The 24,323-nt window shown below is 43.1% G+C and overlaps 1 protein-coding gene across 1 annotated transcript in view; it reads left to right on the top strand.

Moving 5' to 3' along the window:
* SCD5 (stearoyl-CoA desaturase 5) overlaps positions 1-24,323 on the top strand; it is a 140,875-nt gene that overhangs the window by 90,524 nt on the left and 26,028 nt on the right. Inside the window, exon 3 of the mRNA XM_014865283.3 lies at positions 16,720-16,925. Coding sequence (XP_014720769.3) covers positions 16,720-16,925 — 206 coding nt within the window. The remainder of the gene's footprint in view (positions 1-16,719; positions 16,926-24,323) is intronic.

A 24,323-nucleotide genomic window follows, 5' to 3' on the forward strand; every position in this document is an offset into this window, starting at 1 on the left:
TATCATAGAGAAAACACTGAATGATTGTTTGTTAAATGAATTAATATTTTTAAAAAGTATTTTTAGAAATCATCAAATTTGAACCATGCATACTTCTTCCAGGCCCTCATTTGTGCTGGATTTTTTTTCTTCATTTAACAAATATTTATTGAGCACCTACTATGTGGCAGGGACTGAGCTAGGTACAGTGGGCATAGTGATTAGCAAACACAGTCACAGTCCTTTCCTTCATGGAGCCGTCCATCTGGTGGGATATTAGAATTCCCACAATTTCCCAGTGGAAATGTCAGTGCTTCATGGATTTGGGGTTTTATAAGATGTCACTTAGACCCAGGTAAGAGGTGTCTGTGAGATCAGCATAGGGCCAGCTTCCATACAATGCAGAACTGTGTCAGAGGGAAAGAATGCAGTCAATCCAGACCACTTTACCCTAAGAGGAAAACCACCTGGGAAAGCAAAAAGTCTGCTGTCATCTCCCAGTCTAGGGTATTGACTTAATGCAGAGTCTTTGATTTAGTTTCCCTTTGATGTCCCCAGGGTTTTTAAAGATTGTTCCAAAGTTTCTCTTCCAGTTTCTTCCATCAGGATGGTTATGCCTTTAGCCAAAAATGGACAAGTCATGCCATGGGTATCTCTGAGGATCAGGAGGGCTTTGGCTAGATGCTGCAAACAAGATCTTTGATCATGAAGAACAATCTTCTTAAAAGTGGGACTTAAATGTTTGAAATTCCCTTTTCTCTTCCTCTGTGGAGGATGTATATGTACAGAGCAGGGGGCAGTAGTGGAAACGGGGGAGGTAGTTTTAATCTGAAAAGATAACAATGGGGCAGGAATGTCAGACAAGGAGCTGTAATAATCCTCTGTCCCGTCTACACCTTTGCATTCAACATGGACTCCCTGAGTTCCTCTCTGGCCCTTCCTCCTTCCTTACCAGTAGAAGACATGTCAACCTAAAGACTGCTTGCAAACTCTTTATAATTATCCCCTACTCAAATATGGACCCAGCTGAGGGATTCCTGCCAGCCATTGGTCTCCAAGAGTTCAGTTTTCACAGAGTAGCTAGGACTTTGGATTTGTGTTCTCATGTTCATGTACGCCTGCCTGCTGGCTGCAGCCGCGTCTCTTATGAAGTCAGTCCAACCAAAAGCACCTACGGATGCTTCAGCCCTGACTGTCCACATTTACTCACCAGATCCTAGTAAAGAGGCATTGGATTTCAAGCGGGAAGGGAGCCTAAGGGATTTAGTCTAAATCCTCTTATTTTACAGAAGGAATAAGAGAGGCTCAGAGAATGTCAGTTACTTGTCAAAGGTCACACAGCTAGTTAGCGGATAGACCAGACTGAAACCCAAGTCTCCTGACCCTCAGGCTAGGGATCTTTTGGCTGACCCATAGATCTTCTTATGTGATGTCCAACAATGTGATTTGTAGACAACTTATAGTTGGGTCTGTTTTTTATCCACTCTGACAGTCTCTTGTTTTTTAATTGGTGTATTTAGATCATTCACATTTAAACTGGTTATTAACATAGATGGATTAACATCTACCATGTTTTTATTTGCTATTCATTGCCTTTGTTTTTTGTTTCTTTTTTGTCTTCCATTCTTTTTCTATCTTCCCTGGTTTTATTTAAGCATTTTATATGATTCTACTTACTTTCCTCTCTTAGCATATCAATTATACTTCATTTTAATCTTTTTAGTGGTCGCTCCAGAGTTTTGCAATATACATTTACAACTAATCTAAGTCCACTTTCAAAGGACACTATATCCACTTCACAGTAGTGCAGTTAGCTTATAACTGAGTATTCCCAATTCCTCCTTCCTGTCCCTGTGACATTGCTGTAATTCATGTCACGCATCCATAAGTACAATCACCAAATACATTGTTGCTATTATTATTTTGAACAAACTGTTATCTGTTAGATCAGTTAAGAATAAGAAAACTTAGAGATTTTATTTTACCTTAATTTATTCATTCTCTAACACTCTTCTTTTTTTATGTAGATCTAAGTTTCTAACCTATGCCATTTTCCTTTTCTCTAAAGAACTTCTTGTATTGTTTCTTGCAAGGCAGGTCTACTGGTGACAAATTCCCTCAGTTTTTCTTTGTCTGAGAGTTTTTATTTCTCCTTCACTTGTGAAGAAGAACTTTGCTGAGTATAGAATTGTAGGTGGGTTTTTCTTTCAACGTTTTAAATTACTCCCCTTTCTTCTTGCTTGTGTGTTTCTTAAGAGAAATCTGGTATAATTTTTATCTCCCCTCTTCTATATGTAATGTATCTTTTTCTCCTTCTGGCTTCTTTTAAGATTCTCTCTTTGTCTTCGATTTTCTGCAGTCTGGATATGATATGCCTAAGTATAGATTTTTTGCTCTTTATCCTAATTGGTGCTCACTGAGCTTCCTGGATCTGTGGTTTGGTGTCTGTCATTAATTTTGGAAAATTTTCAGTCATTATTACTTCAAATATTTCTACTGTTTTTCTTCCTCCTTCCCTCTCTCTCTCCTTTTCCTTCTCTCCCTCCCTCCTTTTTTCCTTTCCTTCCTTCCTTCCTTTCTTCTCCTTTTGGTATTCCTATTACACATGTTACACCTTTTATAATTGTCCCACAGCTCCTAGATAGTCTGTTGCATGTTTTCTCTTCACATTTCAGTCTGGTAAGTTGCTATTGATACATCTTCAAGCTCCCTGATTCTTTCCTTAGCCATGTCCAGTCTACTGATGAGCCCATCAAAGGCATTCTTCATTTGTTTATAGTTTTTTGGATTTCCAGCATTTTCTTTTCAATCCTTCTGAGAGTTTCCATCTCTCTGCTTCCCTTACCCATCTGTTCTTGCATGTTGTCCACTTTTTCTATTAGAATCCTTAGCATATTAGTCATAGTCATTTTAAATGACCAGTCTGATAATTCCATCATCTCTGCCATATGAGTCTGGCTCTGATACTTGCTTTTTCTTTTTAAATAGTGTTTTTTGCCTTTTAGCGTACTTTGTGATTTTTTGTTGAAAGCTGTACATGAGGTACTGGGTAAAAGGAAGGAAATAGGTCTGAGGAAATGGGCTTTAGTGTGAGGTTTTATGTTTATATGGGTAGGAATAGGGCTGTGCTTACTGTGAGCTGTAGCTGTGTTGTCAGAAGCTGAAATTTCCTCTAGTGGCCCTGTTTTTGTCTCTGCTCCATTGTCTTTGGGTTTTCCTACAGATTTTTCTTAAATAGGAATTAAGGCTTTTGGTTCTTTTGGTTGAAATCCTCTGTCATTTTATAGGAACCCTATTGATGTGGAAATAAGGGGGGAGCATTCTGTAGTCCTATGATTAGGTCTCAGTCTTTTGGTGAGCCTGAGTTTCCTTCCCTTCAGGTCAGCCAGGCTTTGGTAAAACCCCAGTTGATTAGACTCTAGTAACATAGTTTCCCCTGAGGACGGATCTTGCTAAGGAGGACAGAGAGCGCCGGGTGTACTGTATTTCAAAATGGTTACTTTTCTTCTCTCCCTGCTGGGGAGAAAAGCCATAGTGAGAGCCTGGTAGGGCTCCTGGAGGTAAAATTCATGAAAGTGTGGGGTCCCCTAGGACTGGGCCCCCTAAGAGCTTTTCACTCATAAGTTTGTCCACACTCAGCCTCCAGCAGTTCATCAGTTACAGCTTAACGTGTTCCTACCTGTCCTGGCGCCAGCTGTGGGCTTTTGCTCCTAGGCCTCTGCTTCCAGTAGGCTGTGATTCTCTGTAACTGCCTGTTCATCTCCCTAGTTTTGGGGGCAGCAGTTTGCCCTGTGACCTCAATTTGCTGATAGATCTAAGAAGAGTGGTTGATTTTCAGTTCGTTCCACTTTTTCCTTGTTGCAAGGATGGGAGTGACTGTTTCCAAGCTCTTTACATGTCAGATCAGAAAATGGAAGTTACAGCCTGATTTGTAAATATGTCAGATAAGTCACATGGCCGTGAACTTTGACAGGTGTATAACAATGAAACAAGAAAAAGAAAATTATTGAGTGCTAACTACATACCAGCACTTCATTAAGTACTTTATGTGGTCAACTGACCATACTCCTACAGGATAGATACTGTTATTTTCCTCATTTGATAGGTGAGAAAATTGAAAGAAAGAAACTATGTAAGCTGTCCAAGGACATACAGATTTAAGTGACAAAAGGGGATTCAAGTACCGGCAACTTGACTGCAGAGGTCCCCCCTCACTGTGATGCTCTCATGCCTCTCCCAGGATCCAAGTGTATAGTTATCCTTTCACTCAGCAAATGCACGTGCTAAGCATTGTTCCTGGCACTGGAGAACAAGACAGACAGGTCCCTGTCCTCTTAACGTGTATGTTCCAGTGGAAGAGGAGCATAAACAAGTAAGCAAATGAATAAACAAGTTTTTTCAGAAAGGGAGAAGAATATGAAGAATTGAAACACGGTGATGTGACACAGTGCCAAGGAGCCCGCTTCTTTAGAGAGGATGGTCAGAAAAGACCTTGATGAGGAGGTGACGTTAGAGCTGAGAGAGAGAGAACAGGTAGGGGAAGAGCATTCCAGACAGAAGGAGGAGCCAAAGCAAAGTGGGAGCAAGTATGGTGTGTTCCACAAAGAGAAAGATGGCCAGTGTGGCTGGTCCATATGAAGGTGGGAGATGGTCATAGAAGAGGCCGGAGAGGGGATGGGGCCCCACCAGTGCCACCAGGGCTCTGTCAGGCACAGCAAGGAGTTTGGCAGTTGTTCTAATAGCCGTGGAAGGCAGCACAGATTTTAGGCAGGGAAGCGACATGGCCTCATACATTTCAAAGGCACAGTAAACCTCAGACCACAGTCATGAGACCCTGGGGATGTTGAACAGATTCAGGATCAGAGACCAACCCCCAAGGGTGGCTCTCTGTGGGGTGTGCACGTCAAAGAGGGAGACTTGCATAAGAGGCAGTGCCCTCGAGGACAGCTCGGGGTGTTAGCAACAACGGGTAGTGGTTAGAAGGAGAACAAAACACTAGAACAGGGCTGGAGGCTCAAGGATCCTTAACCTCATGTGGCCCTCTGTGCAGGGTCTAACTCTCACGGCAGAGATCCTGTTTCAGTGTTTACCACCTTTCCTAACCACGAGCCTAAGCTTTAAATGCACAGCCTTTCTTCTGCACGTCAGAAACAACTTCACCTTCCTCCTTTCAGAAAGGGTGGTGGTTGTTGGTTTCCTTCCAGTGTAAACAGGCAGCAGCAGATGTGACCCTGATGCCCCGAGAAGTCTTCCTGCTGTGGTTTTGGAAAATGGCTTGCACGCCATGCCTCACGTTGTCTGCTTCCACAGCGTTTCGCCCTCCTGGGCGCTTTTGGAAGTCGTGGGGAAAGGACAAATAGCTTGTGAAGTTGCTCGTGATGATGGTGATGTATGGATTCATCAAAGCCTTGTAGTTATATACATGCTGCTTTGCCACTCCGTCACTGTTGGCGGGATACAGATGGCGGGGGAGAAAGTGGGAAGTGAGAGAGAGAGAGGGAGAGAGAGAGAAGAAACTCCCCTGAGGCAGCTGCACGAGGCATGGCATTTTCTGTCTGTGTTACCTGGCAGGATTAACTACACTTCCCACCAGTAAAAACGTACCTTTTAAGGTAGAGCTTAAAATGGCTCCACCCCTCCTAAGATGCCTCATTTCCCCCTTTGTTGTGTATCTAGGTCAGTGAAAGCAGGGGAGATGAGTGAAATCATGCAAGAAAACGAACATGGAGGGAGTGAAAATGTGATAGCCTGAGATGGCCTGAGAAAAGAAAGTAATTCTTTAAACAAATGTGCCAACCAGTAGCGCTGGTCTGTCTCTCATGAGACCCTCCCCAAATGTGGCAGACACTCTGATTGCAGGTGTTACCCTCTTTGTGCAATGGATGTATTCCTAAGCATTTCAAAGGGATTAATTTTTTGTAAACAACAAAATATGTACTTTAAATGCTCACAGAGAGTTTTTATTTAAAGAAATACTTGGTAAAGTAGAGGGTATTTTTGTAAACAACCAGCTACCAGATTTTATATGTTATTTTGGTTCCATATTTATATTGAAAAAAACCCCACAACACTTGTTTAAGATGAAATCCACATGCAGTCCTGTCAATTTGGAATCTATTCTGAAACATAGTTTCAAGCTAAATGTTTCACTCTGCCTTCTTTTCAGAAAGATCTTTAGAAGCGCTGAGACAGGGCATTTCTTCAATGTCCTCTCCTAGAACCACAGAAGGTTGGAGCAGGGGACCTTAGAAGCAGAGTCTAATCCCTTTTCTAACAACTGGAGAGACTAAGGCTCAAGCTTATTTTTGTTTGTTTATTTTCCCACATTGTCTCCAAAAATATTTATGAGTGTTGAAGGAGACTGTGTCGCAATGCAATTCCTCGACGAGCTATTCCTTCCTGTACCTGCCACCAAGCATTTGGGCCGAGATAGCACACTGTCACTGCTTACTCTTTATTCCTCTGTTCTCCTGCCAGACACTCTTATGTTGCTGCTTTCTAGGTTTTCCAACCCACTGATTATTTTGCATTTTGGATGATTTCTCTCCCAGCTGCCTTCATTTGCATTTTTCCTAAATCAAATCTCATTGTGATAATTCCTATTCATATTTCTAACCTCTTTAGATCCATCTGTGTTATTTCTCTGTCCTCAGTGATGTCTGCAGCACCTCCTAATTTGGCAGCCACTAAAAATGTTATTAACAAAATGTGTGTGCCTTGTTCCCAGTCATTAACGGAGATGCTAAATAAAGCTAGATCTAACAGATACGCTGGAGCCTTCCATTAGCTGCCTCCCCAGGCCTGCTCTCCTGGATTAGATATTGAGCTGTTTTTCATCTCTGGTCCTTGTTTATCAAAGTTCAGGCTTTTCAATCATCCTGTCCTAGTTACTCTTAGCACCACCAGAGCTCTTGTCGTAGCAATGTTTCAGGGATGCTATTTTACATGCTATATTAAGCTCCAAAGATAGAATAGCTGCTGGAGTCATTGAATCAACAATTTCAATTAATGGTAAAATTCATGCAGTTTCACGTGCCAGAGGAAATGTCTAGCCTTGCTTTTAAAAACATTTGATTATCTTCATCTTACTTTTTGTGTAAATCTGTTAGTTAATTCCCTTTGAATTTAAAGGTGCATAAAGCACTGCCTGCTTGTAGGGAACACGAGATGTATAAGAAATGGCCCTTGTCATGAGGAGCTTACGATGTGACAGAGCTGGCTAGACTTATGTATAATAAAGAGGGACTCTTACAAGACAGTGGGGAGATAAATTGCTCCAAAGCTTCATACCGACTCGTAGGGCTGCAGAAATATGAATATGCGTTAGGTTATTAGCATAAAGCCTAATGTAGAAGGGGAGTTTTGAGCTGACACTTGAAAGGTGAAGAGGCTTTACATAGGCGAGGAAGAAGGGTGGAAGGGAGGGGAAACCCTTGAGCAAAGGTGAAGAGAGAAGAATGATGACATACCGTATGGGGCCCCACGTAGTAGAAAATCAGTCTGACTGAAGGATGAAACTGGCTAGTCCAGTGTGTGGCAAATCCAGCTCCCTGCATGACCTGCCTCGCTGAATGTCTCTTAGGCACCTCAAAATCAGCGTGCCCCAAACCAAAGTTGTGACTCTACCCTCTCCCCCGAAACTACTTCTCTCCTGGTTTTCCCCATCAGAAATCTGAGTGTCATCCATGATTTCTCCATTTCCCTAATTATCTCTCATCCAATCTTTTAGCAATCTCTTCAAGTTCTCCTGCTAAATTATATCTTGAATCTGCACACTTCTCATCTTTGCTACCCTCTAGTCCAAGCCACCATCATTTCTTGCCTAGGCTACTGCAAAGCCTCATAAACTGGTCCTCCTCCAACACTTGCCCCTCTCCGTACTGCAGCCAGACAGAACTTATTGAAAATTGAACACTCTCTAGCAAGAAAAAAATATCTTTCAGTGATCTAGCGTTGCATTTGGAATGAAATCCAACCTTGCTGTTATGGTCTAGAAGGCCTTGTGTAATCAGGCTTTTGCATACCAGTGCTGTTTCCACCCCAAGTGGGTATGTTTCAATACAGTTCTGACACTAACCACCTGAGTTACCATCAGATCCCACAAGTTAAAGCCTCAGCTCTCCCCGTAACTGCCCTCGTTTCAGATACCAGTTGTGAGTGGGGTCACCAGGTCACCTGTACCTCTGACCAACTGGCTATGAATTCAGGGGTTCCCACAATTCCCTCTGGCTCAGTCATCCACTGGAACAACTCATAGAGCTCAAGAAGTGTTATACTTGCTATTAGTTTTATTATGAAGGGTACAAATCAGGACCAACCACATGGAAGAGACACATCGAGTGAGTTCTGGAAGAGCCCTGGTCGCAGAGCTAACATGCCCTCTCCCCATGGAGTCGGGGTGCATCACCCTCCCTGCAAGTCAGTGTTCTCCAGCTAGGGAGCCCCCCTGAGTCTCAGAGTCCCGAGCTTTGACTGGGGTTTCATTACACAGGCGTGATTAATTAAATCACTGGCCACGTGACTGAACTCAATCTCCAGTCCCCTTTCCCTCCCAGTGTGCCAACCCTCTACACATGGCTGGTCTTTCTGGTGGCCAGCCCTGATCCTGAAACTAAGGGCGCACCATGAATCACCTCATTAACATAGTAAAGATATTCCTGTCATTCCAGAAATTCCAAAGGTTTTTGAAACTCTATGCCAGGAACCAATGGGAACAAAGACTCGATATATTCTCTATCCTGCCACAATACCTCTCAGACTTCATCTTGCACCCCTCTTGCCTTAGCTCCATGCACCCAACAGCTGGCCTTCTCTCACTTCCTAGACTGTGCCAAGTCCTTCCATCTACCTGAGACAATTCCCCTCTCCCTCTCTCATTCTCTTCTCAACCTAAGGATTACCTGATTAAAAGTCCTTGCATGTCTCAATGTCCCTCTTGTTATTCCCCACATAGCTCACTTATTTGCTTCATAGCACTAATCTCAGTGGGAAATGATTTTATTTATGTTGACTTCATTTACTTTATGTTTCTCTCCTCCGTGAAATATGAGCTCCTTGAGGACACAGCCTTGATGGTCTTGTTCTTTGTCTCCTAGCACATACCAACAGTCAGTAAATATGTGTCAAGTTAAAGAATAAAGAAAGTGGAAAATATAAGAATGATCAGGCCAGTTGAAGCTCTTTGATTGACAGAAAGAAGAAATGTTTAGACTTGATGAGAAAAGTCACACGGAGAGGTTGTCAGATGATAAGCAGGAGAAGGACAGGTGTTTGGGGAGTATGGCCGCAGTATACCCAATATATTGTGGAGGGGGAAGGAATAGAGGCAGTAGGCTTTAGAAGGCTGTCACAGGAATCCAGATAAACTGATGAAAGCTTGCACAAGGGTGGGGGAGTAGAAATGGAGTGCAAGAGGAAAATCTGAGATTTTAAAGAAGGATGCGCTTGACATTTTTCTTTTCAGTTTTAACTCTATTTTGAAATAATTTCAAACTTACAGAGAAGTTGCAAAAATACCATGAACAACTCTTGTATATCCTTCACCCAGATTCGCTAATTGTTACCATATTGCTTCATTTGCTTTATTATTCTCTTTCTCTCTCCATATGTGTATGTGTGTGCATTCTTTTTTTTCTGTATCATTTGAAAGTTTGTAAGTTATAAACATCACTTGTAAGTTATCATTTGTAAGTTATACACATCATGCCTCTTCATCCCTAAATACTTCAGTATGTATTCCCTAACTGGAAGGACATTTTCACGTGAACACAGTACATGTGACACAATCAGGGATTTAATGTTGATGTAATACTATATCCAGGATCCTAGCCTGGGAACCAATTCAGAATCATGCTTTACGATGAGTTGTAATGTCTCTTTAGTCTCCTTTCATCTGTAGTTCCTTTTTTTATTTTATTATGTTGACATTTTTTAAAGGTACAGGCCAGTTATGTTGTAGAATGCTCCTCATTTTTGGTTTGCTCCTGTTCCCTCATAATTGGACTCAGATTGTGCATTTTTGGCAGGAATGCTCCATTAATGATCTTGTGTCCTCAGCATCAAACAAGAGGCCCATGATATCATTTTGCCATATTATTGGTGGTATGAGCTTTGATCGCTTGGTAAGCTCGTGTCTACCAGGTTTTTCCACGTAAGTTTACTGTTTTCCCTTTAGTAATTAATGACTAATTTATGTTGAGATACTGTGAGCCTATGTAAATATTTTTTCTTCATCGACATTTTACCCAATAGTTTTAGCATGCATTGGTGATTCTTGCCTGAATCAGTTATCGCCATGGCACCTGCAAAAGGTAATTTTCTAACTCCATTATTTCTTCTACACTTGTTGTTTGGCATTTTACTTCTTATGTATTTATTTATTATGGACTCATGGGTTCTTATTTTAGTAAATGGATTTTGATCCGTTACTGTCATTATTCAGCTTAATGCCCAAATTACCACAGTTTGTTCAGTGGGAGGCACTGCAAATGGATTCCTATGTCCTTTTTGACGTGTCCTCATTATCGTTTGAGCACTTCCTTACTTTCTGGCACAACCAAATATGTCCAGCTCCTTTTGTGCTTTTCCTGCCCTAGACCTGGCATTTCTCCAGAGTCCTGACTCCTTTTAATGGGGAATGGTATTTAAAAGCCAAGAGCTGGGAGCAAAGTGGGTTTGACAGCAAGGAGCAAAGGTGTGTGACCATTGCTTCTGAGCTGTCACTGTTTTTCAGGCCCTTTCTTCCCCAAAGTTTGGACTCATAGAGTGAAGAGATCTAGCTCAGGAGACTAGAGCAAGGGTCACGTCACTGACCAAAAAAACCCAAATTGGGAAGATTCACAGAAAACCAACTTGTCTTCCAAGAGCACAACCCACACCATTTTTAAAATGTGTTAAAAGTGTGTTTTAAAAACGTATGCCTTATTCAGATACATTCTCATCGTTAAGACATTTGTACAATAGAGTAATAAAAGAAAATATGAAAGAACCCCTTGCCATCTTTAAGTTTTGTCAGTAAACACTTTTTTAAACCACTAGCGTTGGCTTCTCAACACTTGCCCCGCATCTAAAACGCCTCCAGGCTGAGTGCCACGTGGAGGCTGGGCAGCAGGTAGAGACTTGTTCTCTTGAAGCTCCAGTTTGCCAGGTGGTGTAGACTGCTGCCAGCCCTTCTTGGGGACTTTCTGGGCCCTTCTTACGATGTCAGCATTATGTGGAGGGAAATCTGTGCTGACCCAGTATCAACAATGGGGAAAGCACCGAATGTTCTTCACTGTTCGAATAGTACAATGTTGGCATCTGAACTGGCAGAGATTAAATTCAGACCCCAGAGACTGAGATAAAGTCTATTTCAAATGAGACTTATGGTCCCTAAGGAGTCGAGGCAGCAGTGTCTTTCCCTCCTCGACCCCCTTGATAGAACACTCTTCCCAGACAGGACGTCATTCACTCACAACACACACACACACACGTTCTTTAAAACCTGTTTGCTAGTATCTCTTTCGCTACCAACCGAAAACAAAGATGTATTATGAATACAAGTGGAATTCCCTTTGGCTCTGTTTTGAGGCCACCTGGTGAGTTTTCCCTTTTGGAACTATAAGCAGCCACACAATTGAATTAGGGGACTGAACAACCACACTGGTGTCTGGTCAGAAGCAAGCATCCATTTGCAGCGAGGCCAGGGGAACTGGGAGCAAGGATTTTGGTCTCGGATGTGTTGAATGGGACAAGCTAGATGCTGTCAACATGTAGCCTTCATCTTGCTTCCCAGTGGAAGTTACATGGACCTTAAAAGACAGTTTCCCCTTTTGCCCCTTAGAGCACTAAATTCAAGAATTTATTTTGAACGTAGAAGACAGTTGGGGAAAAGTAGTTCTGATGGAGCAGGTTGCTTCGTAATCTGCCTCACTGGCCCTTTGAGGTCGATTACCTTTGCTCAAGTCCTGGAGAATACTCAAAGGCTGTGCTTGTGGGGAAAAAAATCACCATATGATCAATTTCAATTTCTGCAGTCTCAGCAGGATCTTGCTACGATGGAGAGTGAAGTAATAAAGGTACAAAACACAGGACGGGTTGAAGCAGGGGCACGGGGCCGGCTGAGGGGGGTTGGTTGACTAGTGCTAACAGAGCAAAGGTGGAAGCAGGGTGACGTGAAGACAGATAACTGCCTGGTTACCAGAGCACTTCCTGCTTCCTAGACTGTTTCCTACTGGGGGCTGATGGCAGAGCCCGGGTGGTTTGATTCAGGAGTATAGAAACTTTTAAAAAATAACTTGTTTCCCCAATATTACAAAAGAAAACTTGTTTATTATAAAAATTTAGAAAATACAAACTGTAAGAAAAAGATTAAAAATCACGCATCCTCCCACTTCCTAGAGAACCGCTGTAAGCTAGTTGACTTACGTACTTCCTTTATTTTTCCTATGCTTAAATACGTATTTTTCTTAAAAAATGGATTCACACTGTACATGTTATTTTGAAAACTGTTTTTCACTTAACTACTTTCCCCTCATCTTTCCGTGTCAATACTACAATGTCCTTTTTCGTTAATTAGTTTTTTAATACTACTAACAGATGCTCTTGTTAAAAATTTCAGAGTATAAGATAAAACGTAAAAAGTATTTCTCCTCATCTCCTGTCTCCCAGCCTCACTCCCCTGAGGTAATTCTAAGACTTTTTCCTTAATATTAGTCTCCAGAATCTTTCTATGTATACACACACACACACACACGAATAGTATTCAGTTAATTAATAGATCGCAAGGTACTCAATCAAATCCGTTATGTGGAAATCCAGGGTTTTTCCGAGTTCTCACTGCAGTGGGCATCCTTGTAGTTAAATCTTTGCACAGAAGCATCATTATTTCCTTAAGATACATTCTAGAAAACGAATTGCTAGGTTAAACGATGTGTACGGTTTAAATGCTGTTGATACATGCAGCCCATTTGCCCTTCATGCGGTTTGTACCAGTTTCATGCTCTCACCAGCAAGCAACATTGAATTTTTAAAAACTTTTAAAAGGACGACACACACATAGAAAAGTGTACAATCTGTGAGTTAGACGTGCGTGGTCCAGGATGGGAGTCCAGGGTGGGAGCCCCAAAGTGCATGTGGCTCCTGAGCACTTGAAATGTGGCTAGTCTGAATTGAGGTGTGCCAGAAGTATAAAATACACCCCCAACTTCAAAGAATTGGTACAGAAAAAAATACTGTAAAATATCTCATTAATAATTTTATGCTTATAGTATATTGAAATGATATTTTGGATATATTAAGTAAAATATATTATTAAAATTAATTTTACTTGTTTCTTTTCATTTTTTTTTTGTCTAACATCTGTTGCCAATCTTCTTCTTCTTTTTTTTTCTTCCCCAGAGCCCCAGTGCATGGTTGTATGTCCTAGTTGTAAGTCCTTCTAGTTCTATACACCACTCATCTATGTGAGCCGCCACCACAGCATGGCTTGATGAGTGGTGTATAGGTCCGCACCCAGGATCTGAACCAGCAAACCCCGGGCCACCAAAGCAGAGTGCCTGAGCTTAACCAATATGCCACTGGCCGGCCGCACGTTTCACTTTCTTAATATGGTTACTAGGAAAATTTTAATTACATGTGTGGCTTGCATTATATTTCTCTTGGACAGCGCAGAGTAGAACCTGGTCCATACCATGGGTCCTCAGATGGTAAAGCATCCCACCTGAGCTGTACACTCCTGCTCTGCTGTCTTCTCTCCTGCTCCCCGCCTGCCTGTGCCTCAGTTGTACCCAGGGCTCTTAGAACTAATGGAGCTCCTTCACCACTCCAGTTCTTTGTCAGGAATGATCAATAAGCACGTGGTGAGAGTTCACTTTTGAAGATAATGGGGTTGCCTATTAAGGCTGTGCTCTACCAGCACCGGCTGTTAAGTGTAAACTCTGAGTTACAAATTGAATCATTTGTTAATTGATTTGTTAGAATGGGTAAGTAGCTGGGCTTCAGGAATTGCTGCTGAGTTACATCATGCCCCTATGAAAATGTACATGCAGGGCCTGAGCAGACGCAATATACGCACTTGAGAGTCAGTTCATTGATGGAGTCCTCCATCTCTCTATGCCTCGATTTTTTTTTTTTTCTGTGAAGCAAGGATGATGGAGTGGCGCACATAGTTCCAGACAAGAGGAATCAGCACTGTGTAAACACTGGGAGGAAAGATTACCAGGATATCGCTGGGGCTGTGGCTGCAGCTCCAGGCTGTTTCCACTCACGCCCACCTCCTGAGGTTGCCTGGCCATCTCTCCCTCCTCGTCAGCCCTCAGCTTTCTCTTCCGCACACACTGGCTCTACCAGTCACACCCTAGGTACACACAGCTTTTCATCAAACACAAATGCTGTCCACAGGTTGGCTCCCACTCCCAGTCCCTCTAGGACAGAAGCAAAATGCAGATAAGTAGGAAGAAAAAAGCCCTTGGATGAGCACATGAATCTTGCTCCCTTTCTGCCCTATTCTTGGCTTACATCTTGTTCTTTGAGTCAGTTTTTCACTGGATTCAGCTTTAGAGTTAAAAACAAAAGCAAAACAATAACAAAGGATTGACAAATACATCTTAAGGTATTTTTGGCTCAATTGTGTGCTTGATTATTTGAAATGTGGCCAAAATTCTTGCTTCATTCCACTGCCACAGTTGAGTTTCTTCTGTTGGGAAGGTATCCAGGTAAGAGGAATTAAAATAAATATCTCTGTTCCAACTTGTCTTCATCATCATTCTTTTGCGGTTGTTGTATTACGCTTAATTTTGTGAGAATGTTTCTAGCCCTTTGGAACTCTCCACTTAGAGTTTTTATAAAATTGCACTGAGATAAATTAAAGAACCAGAATAACCTTTTAACAAGAAAAATGAGAGTTCTCTGTAAGAGTCTGCCCCTCACCACCACCAAATTTGGAAAATAAGGGAAAGATCTTGTAGAAAGGAAAGTGAACTAAGAAACAAGCCATCTTTGTTCCGTTACTGTTTTGACTCCCTAGATGAACTTGAGGAAATGTCTTCTAAGCCTTCATTTTGCCGTCTGTGAACTGGGGACAGAGTGTCCCCCTTTCTTCATATGTTCAGATGGGCATTGCAGTAAAAGCAATAAACTAATGCAAAAGGGATGATTTATTTCTTGGGCTGCAGGGGCCTTAACTGACATTTGAAATTCCTTCCCAACTCCACATTCTGTGATTATAAATAATAAATGCTTTCACTCTTTCCAACCACTGTGTTTAAATACATTGGTAAAAGTCTGAAAACCTCTTTCTTATCACAGTAAGCCAGGCTATGATTTTTGCCTTACAGACTGCTAAGCACCCCTTTTTCTCTTCATACTCTAGGCTGAGCGTGTACTTCTTAAGATCTTTCCATCTCCTCTTTCTCTGTCCCACTACCCAAGGGTTAAGCAAATTTGAAAAGTTTTCAATGGTGCAATAGGATGAACGAGGTTGAGTAGCCTTTTAGTAGCACTGGGTAAGCCGGAGAAACCAAAAACAACCCCCTTTTGATTAAAAAAACTGTCAGAACTTTGAGAATAAAACAATTCCCTTTCTTCTCATCAGTAGCATGAAGCCAATATCTGTGAAATGGCTGATTCCTAATGAAAATGTGACTACGTACTGAATAGTATAGTATAAAACATTATTACCATTATTTTTTTAAAAAAGGTCTTATCCCCTATATAAATCTATTTTTATTTTCAGATTAATTTTCCTATCAAAAGCATTACCTCCCAGCCTAATTTGCCTTCTCAAAGCTTTGAACGCATTATCACATAAAAACAAAACTGAGTGTAAATTGAAAGTCTGTAGATCTCCCTGGCCCCTGGCTATAGATGAAGTTTCATTTGTAATATCAGCCTAAATGTCCTTGGTTCTTGCCCCTGATAGCTCACCCAGGACTTCCAGCCCCCAGACACTCTCCCACTGTCTCCCATCATGAGAGGATCAACAGGTGTGTCCTCATGTGTGCCTGAGCCCCACCCTGTCTTGGGTTTGGCACAATCTGCTGGACTCTGATGCTTCTCCTTCCTTGGGCACCAGAGTCTCTCTTGGGATTCCAGTGAGTGCTGCCTGCCCCTCAGGCATTGCTGCTTCTCCACTTGGTGGATATGGCCAAGTATACCTCCCCTCCCTTTCTGTGACACACTAATAGAGCAGTCCTCAAACAGTAGTATTTGTGCCTTGGTATTTTGCAGGGATTTGGTGAAGTAGCTCTTTGGGTTTTTGCTTACTGGCTTCCTGCTCTCTATGGGTTGGACATGAGGCCGTCGAAGGGGGGAGGGAGGGCAGAGAGATGCAAATCTAGAACCAACCCCCTTTCCTGCTCTGGGCTGCCCCTCTCCTCTGACAGCTAAGACTTCATCCTGAGACTGGAACTCTCTTTTCTTGACATGAGTGACCTCCCAGGTGACTTCAATAGCCCCCACCAGAACTTTCTTTCAGGTTTCCCCACTAGTTCACTCAACAAGCCTGAACCTCCTGCAGTCGGCACATCCCAAATACACACTAAGGTTCCTAGTAAGTGAGGGTTTACTCTTGTCTTGGTGAAAACCACCCCAGACCAGCCCCAGAGATTGCACTTGGGGTTGAGAGGTCGTGGGGTTGACGATGGGAGCAAAGTGGAAGTCAGCGGTGAGGATGGAGGGGGTTCCGGGAGAGGCTGAGAAGCTTTCAAGAAGGCGCCAGGGTGCTTTGTCTCTTCACTTATAGGCTCTGCATTCTCTCTGCAGAACGACATCTTCGAATGGTCCAGGGATCACCGAGTCCACCATAAGTACTCAGAGACCGACGCTGACCCCCACAACGCCCGCCGCGGCTTCTTCTTCTCCCATATCGGGTGGCTGTTTGTTCGCAAGCATCGAGATGTCATCGAGAAGGGGAGAAAGCTTGACGTCACTGACCTGCTGGCTGATCCTGTGGTCCGGTTCCAAAGGAAGTAAGTGAGCAGACACCATAGAGTTGTCTCTCAGGGGGTGGGACCAAGAGACGGAGAGCACAATGGGGAGCAATAATATCCCCAGATAGTTGTCCTCACAGCACTTTCCCTGATGCTGTGGTCTTCTTGTTAGGATTGATCTCTGTTTATTCATTCCCTTTTGCTCATTAAGTTTTCCCTGTTCACGTATTTGTTTTTAATTTTAATTTTAATTTGAGATGGATTTCTTTAAGTCCATGTCATTTCCTTCAGACCAATCTGCACAACTGATTTCCTGGGATCTGTTTCTGGAGTTCCCCATGCCCCGATTCGTGTTTCCTTGGGGTGGCGGAGAGGGCGGGGAGGACTTGCTTTATTTCAGTGCTGCGCTTGACTCCAGCAGGACTCGACATTCTCCAGGTATCCTGCTCTCTTCCCCTGGAAGTCTCTTGTAGTGAAGTCTCCCCTCCTCCTCCTTCTGGAAATGTTACACCAGTAGGTCTCTGTGCAGAGAAAATGTGACTGCGTAACAGAGAGCCTTAAAGTGCTCAGGTGCACTAATGGTGTCAGCTGAGCATATTCATTCAGTTGACATCTGCAGGGTGAATCTACTTTCAACAAGCACATGGAGAAAGATCGCCCATAATTGTTCTGGCAAGTAGAGAGTGACCATCGTTCAGCTGGCGTGGTCTGGGTCTGCAAAGTTGGCCACAATGAGAGCATTTATAAATGGTCTTGTTGCTCCAAAGCAGCAGATTTATGTGTAGAGAGGGACAATTTATGGACCACACTCTGGTTAGAGCCTTGAGATAATAATGGTGAACAAGTAGTTACAAGGGACCATCTCCACTGATAAGCAGGAGTCATTTGAGAACTTATCCAAATACAATCTCCTAAAAATAGAAGTGGAGGCTGTACCTTTGTCTGACACAAAAGATCCTTGCATGAAGGGAAGTATGGCTTAGCAATACACTCATTTTCCCTTCAGAAAATGAATAGTTTTCTGCCATAGTTTCCTGCCTCTCCTTTTACATTGGAGGGGGCAGTAGAGCATAGTGGGGAAATGGTGGACCATGGAGACAGACTGCCCAGGACCAAACGCTGCGGCTCCTGCACGTACTAGCAAAAGAGCTGACGACTCGAAGCTCAGTTTCAGCTATAAAATGGGAGTAACAGTAGTACCTATCTCCTGCAGTTTTTATGAGGACATAATGAAAAAAGAAATGTATGGGAAGTGCCTCGGACAGAGTAAGAGCTTCGATCAGTGATTATTATTATTATTACACAGCAAGTTGCTACTCCAGAGGATTCTGTGTTTCCATCCCCTGCTTCTACTGGCTTCACCACAGGGTCTTCTCTGTGCTCCTGAATACAGCTCTTTTAGATGGACACACCAGTATCAATAGCCAAAAGCTTTTTTTCTTTTAATTTATCTGTTTTTCATCCCCAAAGTGCCCATACATAGTTGTATATTCTAGTTGTATGTGCTTCTAGTTCTTCTATGTGAGCTGCCGCCACAGCATGGCTACTGACAGACGAGTGGTGTGGTTCTGAGTCCAGGAACCAAACCCAGGCCACTGAAGTGGAGCACACTGAACTGTAACCACTGGGCCATCAGGGCTGGCTCAGCCAAAAGTTTTATAGCAGAAAATAACAAGGTGTTTTCAGTTAACAATTGAATGATTTATTGATTTTGATTTTTCACCATGAGAGTAAAATATTAAAGGTCATTAAAGAAAACCTGCAAAATTAAGAAAAGTAGAAAGAAAGAAAATCATCCACAGTCCTAACACACAAACACAGCCACTATTAATATTCTGCAGTGTCTCCTTCTATATGTTATGCATATATTTGATATATTTTTACATGATGGCAGTCATACTGCATATGTAATTTTGTGTCTCACTTTTTAACTTCAGATTATATTGTAGACACCAATGTCAAAGGCTGCATGAGTTCACCAGTTGAGTGTCATAGTTTATTTAACCAGCTCTCTGTGACTAGATATGTATGTCATTTCCAATTTTGTGATATATGATGTCCCATACAATTAGTAATGCTTTGTGACAACCAGGCCTTAGATTAATTTGAAGAGCTCAGGTGAGAAGGCAAAGGATTGTCTGTTTTATTAATGAGAACTGAGCTGAGTATAATAGTCTGGGTTTCTCTGATCATAAAAATGGAAGATGTTTTTTCATTTTTTCCCTTAAAAAAATGTGGTAATCTGATTTATTAGGTGTGTACTCATGGTACATCTCTCCAAAGACTATTTCTAAATGCAGGCAGAAGAACAAAGACTATTTCAGCATGTTCCCTGAATGGTTATCTGAGAACATCTTTCACCATCAGTGCAGTGACCAGAGGGGGTCATAGCTATCAGAACCATCCACTCATAGCATCATTTCATATATATCATTGAGCTCCTGCTAGGAATTGGTGCTGAGGATACAACCTTAAAGATTGGTCTCTGTCCCCCCAGAGTTTGCAGATAGCAGAAACCCACAAATTAATTTACAGACAATTACACCCTAGTGAGAGGAGTGCTATAACAGGGTAGTACAGTGCACCATGGGAACAGAGAGAGGTCTCCTAGCCCACACTGCAGGCTGGTGAGGGTGAGGGAAGGCCTATGGGAGGAACCCATTTCTTAGCAAAGATCTGAAAGATGAGGAAAAGTTAGATGAGGATGGGGAAAGGATGTTTAACATGGCTATCATTTCATAGAACTATATAGAGCCATTGAACTTCAGAGCTTGGAGGGAGCTTATAAATCATTTAGCGCATGTCTTCCACTTTTTCTAGGGGAAAACTAAACAACAAAATGTAGATAGAAAGTTGGGGATGGAAGTACTGTCTTAGGCTGTTTGGGCTGCTATTACAAAAATACCATAGACTAGTTGGCTTAGACAGCAAACATTTATTTCTCACAGTCTTGGAGGCTGGGCAGTCCAAGATCAAGGTGCCGGCACACTCGGTGTCTGGAGAGAGTCCACTTTTGGATTCATAGATGGCCATCTTCTAGCTGTGTCCTCATTGGCAGAAGGGGCATTGGAGCTCTCCGGGGTCTCTTTACAAGGGCACTGATTGCATTCATGAGGGCTCCACTCTCATGACCTCATTACCTCCCGAAGGCCCCACCTCCTAAAACCATTGCACTGGGGATTAGGTTTGAACACAGGAATTTTGGGGGAACACAAACTTTCAATCCACAGCAAGTACCTACATCTCAGATGATTTGCTCAGTGTTCTTTTGACTATGCCTTGCTGTTGGCAAGGGGCTATGACAGTTCTCTGAAGTGTGGGGGACCTCTCATGTCCTTTGGTAATTAGAACATGGAGATCTGTAATCCAAAATAAGGCATAGAATCACTGAACTAAAGGAAGAGAACTTCCAAGGTACACAGAGATAGTGCGGTGGTTTGAGTATTTTCACGTTTGTGAAGCCAGCTTTACCAGTCCTGTCAGTCAGGCCATGTGCAGGAGACAGAGTCCTTAAGGAATGAGACCTTGCACTTGTAGAAGTGGGAGCTGGAGGGGTGGACCCATCATCTCTGGCACTGCCACATCAGGTCTCAGTCCTTGCTACCCTAGGCTGAGTGGGGGGCTTCCTGAGTAACAGAGCAAGTATCCAGCTTGTTTGGGGCCCAATCCTGGATCATTTCAATGGCACACCTTATAGAGTTCCTCTCCTGAGCAGAATTCCCACCTGCTCCTATATGATTCTCTGAGGGCAACAGTCGCTGTTCCAGTTTCAGTGGCCACGATTTGCAGCTGATTCCCCTGCCCTCCCAGGGTGCAGTGTTCTAGCAAACAGCTCCAGCTAAGTACCACTTGGAGAGTTACCTCAAACAGGCAAATGTGTAAATGACGGAGATCGAGGATTTAGACTCCTCCTTCAGTCAGTCCACCGGCACTAATATTGCAGCCGATTGATAAACTTGTGCTTCGCCATCCTAATGACAGCTTACCAAAGAAAAGCTTGCCAGAGAGCCAGCCTTGATCAAGTTTCCGTTCTACAGTCTAATAAAAGAGAGGATAGTGGCATTAAGGATAAGAGGACGACAGCACAGTTCAAGCTATAGTTCAGGACTTTTCCTCTAAAAGATAATTTTACCAAGGCTCTTACAAGTGGCTAACCGAACTACTTCAGGTTTTGCTCTGCTGTCAAGTTGTGAATGATGAAAAGGCAAGCGTTAGGAGATGAGAGAAAGAGGCTAGTCCCATCACATTTAGACCCTGGCAACGTGCCTCTGCCCTAGGTCCTGTGCCTTCAAGGGCCATGCTTCTCCCCTCAATGTGAGGAGATCTCAGGGCAAAGGGACACGCCACCTGGAGCCTTCTCCCATTTCTAGACCATGACTTGGTGTCCTAGGATCCTGAAATTCCCTGCCCAAATGGCTCTGAGCCCACTTCCAGAGCCTACACCAGCCTCTTCCGGGCTCTGTCCTCCTGGCGGCAAGTGTGTGTACCCTAGGCCTGCAGAGCGGCCAAGGGGCAGCATTAGCCCTGAGATGAGCTTAGAAGCATGATTGTGGATGTCCACACAAAGTGGACAGAGCCGGGGTGGAAAGAGAAGGGGGCAGGCTGCATGCGAGGGGCCTCCACCTCTGCCCTTGGCCTGGGCCCTGCAAAAGATAGGGGTGAGCCTGGAAGGAAGCCATTCAGAAGGTTGACAGCGGGACTATCAGTTAGGAATTGAGTTTGGCTTAAACAAGATCAAAGTTCATTTCTCCCACATATAAAAGAGTCGTGGAGGTCCAGGTTCTGGCAGCAGTACAGACTCAGTAGAGAACTAGATTCTTTTACCTTTCTGCTCCACCATCCTTAGCTCGTGACTTTCATTCTTTGTTTTCGTGGTCCAAGGTGACCACTAGAGCTCCAACCAGAAGGAAGTTGGGGGCGGGGTGGGGATAACACTGCTCAGTTGAGTCAGTCGCCTTCTCAGGAGCTTTCCCAGAAGGCACACAGCCTATCCACTTACCTCTCATGAACCCTATCAGCACTCAAGGGGGACTGTAGTCTCTTGGTTGATGCATTGCACACTTGAATAAAATCCTGGTTTTGTTTCTACGGAAGAAGGGGTGAACTGATACAGGGAAAGCAATTAGCAGTCTCATCCGTAGTTCCTTAATTGTTCTGCCTTAAGCAAAATGATTGGCTGTCACGTGTTACTCAGTCTTAGAACATTCTTGTGAAACAAATGAGTCGTCTCTCTGTCTCCATTAAATGAGCAAAAGCTGGAACCTCAAATCATTTTTCTGAGATGCCAGAATGAGGAGAAAATCCAGAGGCTATTTCTCCTAATGCTTTGCTTATCCCACTGATTCCCATCTTAGATAAGAAATTCCCGTAGAAATAACATGCAGACACTGTCATGTGCGTTTTTGAAGTAAATGAGCAAGGTACTAGTCTAGTCCAGATACATGAAAACAAGGCCTTTGCCTCATCGCCATGGTGATGGGATAAACTAAGAGAAAATAGAATGATTCAGAAGAGTGGAGCATTTCTGTTTTGGTGTGCTGGGAAGAGATGAAAATGTATAAATCTTGCCATTCCAGGAAGGAAGGCACTTGAATAATCTTTTTGAGGCCTATTTCATTATTTCACCTCAATTTGTCCCCTGGTCTGTTATCATTCGTCTTTTTTTTTTTGAGTATCTCTCAGTGATACTCTCCTTTTTATGACTTGGTGTCAATTCTATCTGTCTAAACCCTAAGTGTATTTCTCTGTTAGTGACCTTCACATAGATGGGGCAGAGCAGTCAGACGAGTCTACGATTGACTCATCTTCACTTCGCTACCCATTCAGCTTCCTCTTCCACTTGGGGGATCCTCTAGGGAGTGGGAAGAGTCATCTGGGGATTTACAACCAAACTGACTCCATCTCCATTGACCAAATCCATTGCTCTTTGATCAGGATTCCATGTTGGGCTCTCAGGGAATCTCTCTCTGTTCTGAGTCCATTTTCCTTGGGGCCCTACCCTACTTGTTGCTAAGTTAATGAAACAGTTCTTGTCTAGATATTAGTGACTTTGAATGGCTGAGCACATTCAAGGCCTTGGTTGGTTAGGTGTATTTTGTGGAAAACTAGAAATAATCCCCAAAAGGGAGACCATGGATGATGAGACATTCAAACATCTAAACATGTGGGTGAGGGTGAGATTTGGGGACAGACGTAGAGGCAGGGCCTTTTAAGTACGACCACCCTCTGCCACTCCCTTGCTCCTCAATTACTCTTGGTTTGACACAGCCTGTTTCACTTGGGTCCTTGCTGTCCTGCAACAGCAGAACCAAGCTGACCCCAGGGTGAGCATCACTCAGCCATGCTATAAGCAAAGCCCAGCTCTTTGGTATCCTCTCTGCCATCTCATATCTTAATAATGGATGCCATGAGGCACATGGCATTTCTCAAGGGATTCAGCTTCCTTCTCTTTTCTGCATGTATCACTTTTCACTTAACAACTATGTTTTGAGCACCCACAATATACCAGATATTGTTCTAGGCGCTGGGGATTGAAGAGTGAACAACAGAACCAGATTTGGGAGGTACTTGCTCTTTCCTTCTAGAGCTCCCCATGGGGTTTTGGAAAGGTGAGAGAGGAATCCCCAGCGTTCAACTGCCCCTGGCTTGACTGGGCCTCTCTCTCCACAGACGCCTCCGCTGCTCCCCATTCCATCTCCACTGTTTTTCAGTCCCTGCCCCAGGAATCTGATTTTGGTTCACTCTCTCTTGTCTATTTGCTTCTTTCTGTCCCCACAGTCTTTGTCTCTTCACTTGCCAGAGGGCTTTGTTCCTACCTTGCGCCCTTCTCTGCATGGGGACGTTTTCCCTCATCTGTCACACCATGTTCTCAATGGCATGATGTTCTTCCTCTCACTCAGCTTTATTAGAGAACAAAAGCCATTTAGCCAATTGCTCAGCCAGACTCTTTTTTTTTTTTTTGGTGAAGAGATGAGTGTTTTTTGTCCTCTTATATCCTCTCCTCACTTCATCGTCTTGCTTTGATTTATTATTTTCATACGTTCATTGTGCATGTAAATATTCCTTTCTCCTTGAATCGTGTCTTCCATTTTTGGGGGGCAGTCTACCTTGGGTGAACAGCTTGAGCCCTGGAGTCTTCCCTCCCACTGTGCCCTCACCTCAAGCCATTGCATCTTACCCTGGATCCGTAAAAATTTTGAGAATGAAATACTTTTTTTCTTTGAGTAATTTTCCCTGCATCTAGCTGTAGTTGTCAGAAATTTAAATTCTGAATCCCTGAGTTCCAAGGACATGATAAAATCAACTACAGAGGGGTGAATTATGTTTAATTAGATCTCTTTTGTTAAAATTCAATGGAAGAGGTAAAACATCCTTAAACCTCTCTTATTAAACCCTTTGCCTTTCTAAAGAGACTCTGATTGCTATAGCCAAGCAGCT

This window comes from Equus asinus, chromosome 3, assembly GCF_041296235.1.
Source record: "Equus asinus isolate D_3611 breed Donkey chromosome 3, EquAss-T2T_v2, whole genome shotgun sequence".
In the NCBI taxonomy this organism is placed as follows: Eukaryota; Metazoa; Chordata; class Mammalia; order Perissodactyla; family Equidae; genus Equus; species Equus asinus.